Source organism: Cryptomeria japonica, chromosome 7 (genome assembly GCF_030272615.1).
Source record: "Cryptomeria japonica chromosome 7, Sugi_1.0, whole genome shotgun sequence".
Lineage (NCBI taxonomy): Eukaryota > Viridiplantae > Streptophyta > Pinopsida > Cupressales > Cupressaceae > Cryptomeria > Cryptomeria japonica.
The window spans coordinates 722,112,962-722,118,622 of record NC_081411.1 but is presented as its reverse complement, the minus strand read 5'-3'; the positions used below and the strand labels follow the sequence as shown (position 1 = coordinate 722,118,622).

Sequence of the window (5,661 nt, the reverse complement as noted above, 5' to 3'; positions counted from 1 at the left end):
TCTCTGTTTCATCGTATGAAGTGGATCAATTTTTTCTTGAAATTTAGCTTTGTGACAGATTTTTACTGAATGCTTATGGACAAGCCCCAATGTAACAGTAAATTGTCTGAATTTGAATATAAAGCAGTGTTTAAATCTGTTTTTTAAAAATAAAAATTTCTACCCATATTTTTTGTTTGAATAATCTGAATTCGGTTATATTGGACAAAACCATGTGCATTCACTCCTCTTCCCCTAACCTCCCCTGATAATAGACAGACCTAAGATGATAGACATGCCCCCACCCTCATAATAGACACCTAAGATGATAGACATATTAGTGTAGATTGGTTACATAGTGTGTGCCACTAATCATGGATGCTGCTATCAAGGGGCCCATTTAGGGGCATGTCACATAAGAGGCTTATCATGTATATGCTCTTTCTTGCACCATAAGGAATTATATTGTAAGTAGGAAAGAAGTAAGAAGCATATTTATAAAGTGAACATTTTCATATATGAGAGTATTAAAAATAGGAAGATAAAAGGACATGTAATATGTAGAATACAAAAGGTATAAAGATATAATTTCTATTAAATGCATAATATTAATGTGTTAATGTGTGTACTAGAATGAAGAACAAAAAGTGATCAAGTACTATTTTTTAAATTAAAATGCATGCATTTTTATGTAAAATTTCACATAACATGTTAATAATTATATTAGCATGTTATATAATATGATCACATTATATATAAGATATAAATAGAGGGAGATATATATAGAGAGGGAGATATAAGTAACGAGGGAGAAATAGATAGAGATGGATATATATGTAGAGATATAAATTAAATAAAGGTAGAGACATCGAGATGGAGATATAAAGAGAGATAGATATAGAAGAAAGACATAAAAAGATATATAGAGGGAGGATTAAAAATAAGGATAGATAGAGAGATATAGAGATATAGAGATAGATAGAGATAAATGACAGATAGAGAGACATAGAGAGATATAATGATTTCACGAGGGTTTCACTTAGTGAACCTAGGTTATATCACGTGCGTTCATGGCATACTAAAGAATCCCCTTATTTTCAAAAAAATTGCCCTAGAATCCTTTTTTTCCACCCCCTCCCAATACACAACCTAAATTAAAAGCCCCCCTATTTGCACCAAATATTGCATTTTTTCATAGGCTGTATTAAAAACCCCCCTAATTTCACCCATAGGCAATATATTGTACCCTCATTTTTTCAAACATTAAACCCCTTAATATGAATGCACGTGATATGATATTGCCTAGCTAGTGACGCCCCTTGTGAGTGATTTAGAGAGAATGAGAGAGATAGAGAGAAATATAAAGATATAGAGAGAATGAGAGAGAGAGAGAGAGAGAGAGAGAGAGAGAGAGAGAGAGAGAGAGAGAGAGAGAGAGAGATGGAATTGTTGAGACAAACATAGAGGATAAAGAGACAAATAGAGATAGATAGATAAAGATATAGAGGAAGAGATAGAGAGAAATAGATAAAGTTATAGAGGGAGAGATAAAGATAGGAAATATTGGGAGATAGAGAGAGACGAAGAGAGATAGAGAGATATATATGGATAAATGACATGGATAAGTAAGAGGGAGATGTATTGAAAATATATGAGAGAGAGTGTGCATGCAAAAATTAATAGAGGACAAGTGAATTATTTTTGGAAGAAGCTACCCAAGCATATAATTCCACCTAGGTGCAATGTTCGATAGGCTTACTAATTCCACCTCTTATTTTCATTAAATTTTGTTACATTTTGGGGCCAAAATGGGATTGATTGGTCTCTACCTTTGTCTAAAAGGCTTTGCATCAAATTTCAATGAAATTTCATGTTGAAATAAGTCATCCCTGTATGTTTTAAATCATCATATGACCAAGAAAAACAATATTTATATTTTCTTAATAATGCAACAAATAGAGTCTTAGCTTCAAGGATCAATTTCTTACCTATAAAAACCTTTTGAAATGTAACATCTATACCCAAATTTATTTCTTCTAAATCATCATTAAGAACACAATAACTTTTGAAACATTTCCATCTACTCTATCAAAAGTTCTTTCTAAGGTTTCAACTAAACCTGTTAGAAATCTTATGTCTTTAACCTATGTAACATATTTCCCAAAGATTGTTCCTTTTCCACCAATTTCTTCTATAAAGCCTTCGAAATCAATTTTTTGATTTTGATGCTCATCAATACATTGTAGAAACTTGAGCAACTCCCGGTCACCATGAAATATTGCTAGTGAAAAACTTTGTCACGAATAGATGGCCTCATTAACACTTTACCTTTCAAATTCCTAGAAGTGTTACATCATAAATTCCTACAAGTGTCATATCGTAAGTTCTAATAGCTACATGAGCTAGAAATTTACCAATTCTACATGATAGCCTATCAACTTGCTACCGCTTCATCCAGCTAACCTGATGCTCCCACTCCACCATTCCATCTAATTCCCCTTTTCCCCCAATTCCACGTAGATGCATATAAAAACACCATCCGCCCGAAGTTCGAACCATACAACCACCAAACACAAATCCTCTGCCCTACAAGATCCTGAAATTACAGAGCAAAAAGAAGAAGAAAATCCCCAATTCGAACATGGCTTCTGTAGTATTGAGAATTCTCTGTGCAGCGTGCTTCCTATTCATGGCCGATGGCGTGTCTCTGGCCACGGGTCCAGCAGCGGCGGCGGCCCCTGCGGCGCCGAGCTCCGGGTCGCTGAACCTAACAGCCATTCTGGAAAAGGCCGGGGATTTAAATACCTACATAAGTCTGCTGAAATCCACACAGGTGGACAGTCGGCTGCAAAATCAGCAACAGGGGATCACCATTCTCGCCCCCTCCGACGCCGCTTTTGCAGCTCTGAAACCCGGCACTCTTAACGCCATGAGCGATCGGGACAAAATGGCCCTTCTGCAATACCACGCATTGCCCAGCTATTACACATTCGGGCAGTTACAGACCGTGACCAACCCCGTTCGGACCGTGGCCTCGGGCAATGGAGGCCCCTTCGGGATGAACTTCACGGCCATCGGCAACAACGTTAATGTCTCCACGGGTATTGTGAACGCAGCGATTTCGGGCCCCGTCTATTCACAGAAGCCCGTTGTCGTCTATCAGGTCGACAAGGTGCTTCTTCCTCTGGAGATTTTCGGCCCAAAGGTCCCCGCCGCTGCTCCCGCACCCGAGGCTGGCGTTCCCACCGTTTCTCCGTCATCTGACGGGTCTGCGTCTGCAACTTCTGACTGTCGATCTCGGTTTGTTTTCTCCAATGGCGTTGCTCTGGCTATGGCTGTTCTGTCTGTGCGTTTCGTGGCTTCCTTGTAACGCTGGTATTATTTGTTGTTGTTTTCGAGTTGCTGTGCTGTTGTGGTGTGGCCTTCCTTCCTTCCTTGCCCTGAATAAAGGCCATTCTTTGTAATTGCGGAGATGTGTGTATTATTATTGCATTCTGTACGCGCCATGTTCAGATTTTGTATTCTGTATTTCATATTTTAAATTTTTGTTATTAGATGGGGATTGGTGATGGTTTTTGGAACGATCTCTCATTAATGATGTACTTATCAATGTTTCAATAGATTGGTATTTTTCTTTTCTCTCTTGTTTCATATATATTATATTTCAGAATTCTATAGGTTTATTCAATCATTTGATATTTAATGAATAGTTTTATTTGTTTATTGAAATATTAAATGGTGTAATGGCTTAGTAGTGTTTTACATCTGATTCACAATAACGAATCGTAAGTAGTTGTCTTATTTTTACTAATCATAATTCATTTATAATTATTGTCCACCACTTGATACTTAAGAATAATCATTCTATTAGTATTATCTACCTAACTCATCCACCCACATAATTAACTAACTTCTATGTTATCCACCAAACTCATCCACCCACATAATTAATTAACTTCTATGGCATGATGTAAGATTTTACCAAAGAGGATTTATTATATTATTAAATTCATGTTTTACTTTATTGCTTTAATTATGTTCTCAATTATGATTTTTCTAAAGTGTGACAACTTTTAGTTGAACTCAATATTTTATTAATCTAAAATAAGATCTTAATTTTTCAATTGTTATAAATTGATAACATATCTTTTAAAGTGAATCATGTCATTTTGTTGACTCTCTTCTAATATAGCTTAGTATTACAAACCTATAAGCTAACAATCACTTCTTAGGTTTTACTTTGACCATCAATAATGATTAACTATATCATACATAACAAAATAACATAAGAGAAACATAAATATAATAATATATTATATTATATAATATAAAAGAGCATTCACCACAATGTATGATTATAGATATTCCATGACTTAGTGTAAGTATCCGTCCAAGACCCTTCAACTTATAATAATAATGTTAATTGGTGATAACCCACCTTTATCTCTATAATATTTATCTCATATTTCCTAAAGGTTCTCTTCCCTACATGAGTCTCTTGCAAAAATGTCCTTTTGCACATGACCATGTGTTTCTCCTACATGTGTAAATAGGCTAGTAGAATAAGGGTATTTAAAGGTATCTCTTAGGCTAGAGTTTTACCATTGACATACTATGTTGAACCCTTTAATGATTTCTATCAAATCTATATTATATTAAATATGAAAGCAATATCATGATATTGAATAAATGGGTGCTAAGTACATCTATTTTTTATCCTCTTGTTCATCATTATCTACAATATTAGATGCTTAGACTTGTTTTGGATATCTTTTACCAAGCTCATTCTTAATTGGTGTTCTACTTATTATTTTCTTTGGCTTTAGAAATTTTATATTATTGATGGCAAGTAGATGGTTGTGCCTTAATATGTTTTGGTGCCACTATTTCTCTAGCTATACTCATTTATCTATCTTGGATAATATGTCCATGCTCTTGGTCTTAATATTTTTTCTAATAGATTATATACTCCTATATGACTAACATTCCTTCATCAGTGAAATATTTCAATCCCTTTCCATGCTCTCAAATCATATTTATCATCATCAAAAGATTTTCTTTTCTATATTCATTACTCCTTACAACTCTACAAGTTCTTAAATTTTTTCCCTTATCTCTTTATAAAGCTTGTGTGATTGCCCAACTAACTTTTGATTCCTTCTCCAATCAAATTACTTTATTATTCATTTCCTAGAACTACCTTTCATTTATTATTATTTTTTCAATATTTATGGTCTCACTTGCTTCCTATTCTATCAGGTTAAGAGCTTGCCTTTAGACAAGATTTTACATTTTCACTATAGATTCCACATTGGCAATCTTCTTACAGATGATATCCTCTTATTTTACTCTTTCATATAATAGTTCTTACAATCCCAATTCCTCTTTTGATCCCTTATTAGTTTCAACCATAAAAACCATTAAATCCTTACTTCGTTTGTCAAGTAGTCCTTCAATATATATTTTAAAGTTATTTTGTAGTGGTAAGTACTCTTCTATCTTAAATTATATTCTATTGTTTGTGACGAGTTTTAGATTTTTTTTGTATCTCAAGTTAGACTTCAAGTTCATCCATTTTTTATACAACATAATAGTCAAACATAATACAATAGATATGTTAGTGTATCTTGATTATATATCTTAGTACAACTTGATTATATGGTGTGTGCCACTAGTCATGAG

General features: G+C 34.1%; 1 protein-coding gene across 1 annotated transcript; it reads left to right on the top strand.

Moving 5' to 3' along the window:
* Positions 1–2,505: 2,505 nt before the first annotated feature.
* LOC131068825 (fasciclin-like arabinogalactan protein 12) lies at positions 2,506–3,618 on the top strand. The gene has a single exon (XM_058004100.2). It carries the CDS (start codon positions 2,621–2,623, stop codon positions 3,347–3,349), a length of 729 nt encoding a protein of 242 aa, XP_057860083.2. The 5' UTR covers positions 2,506–2,620; the 3' UTR covers positions 3,350–3,618.
* Positions 3,619–5,661: the final 2,043 nt, after the last annotated feature.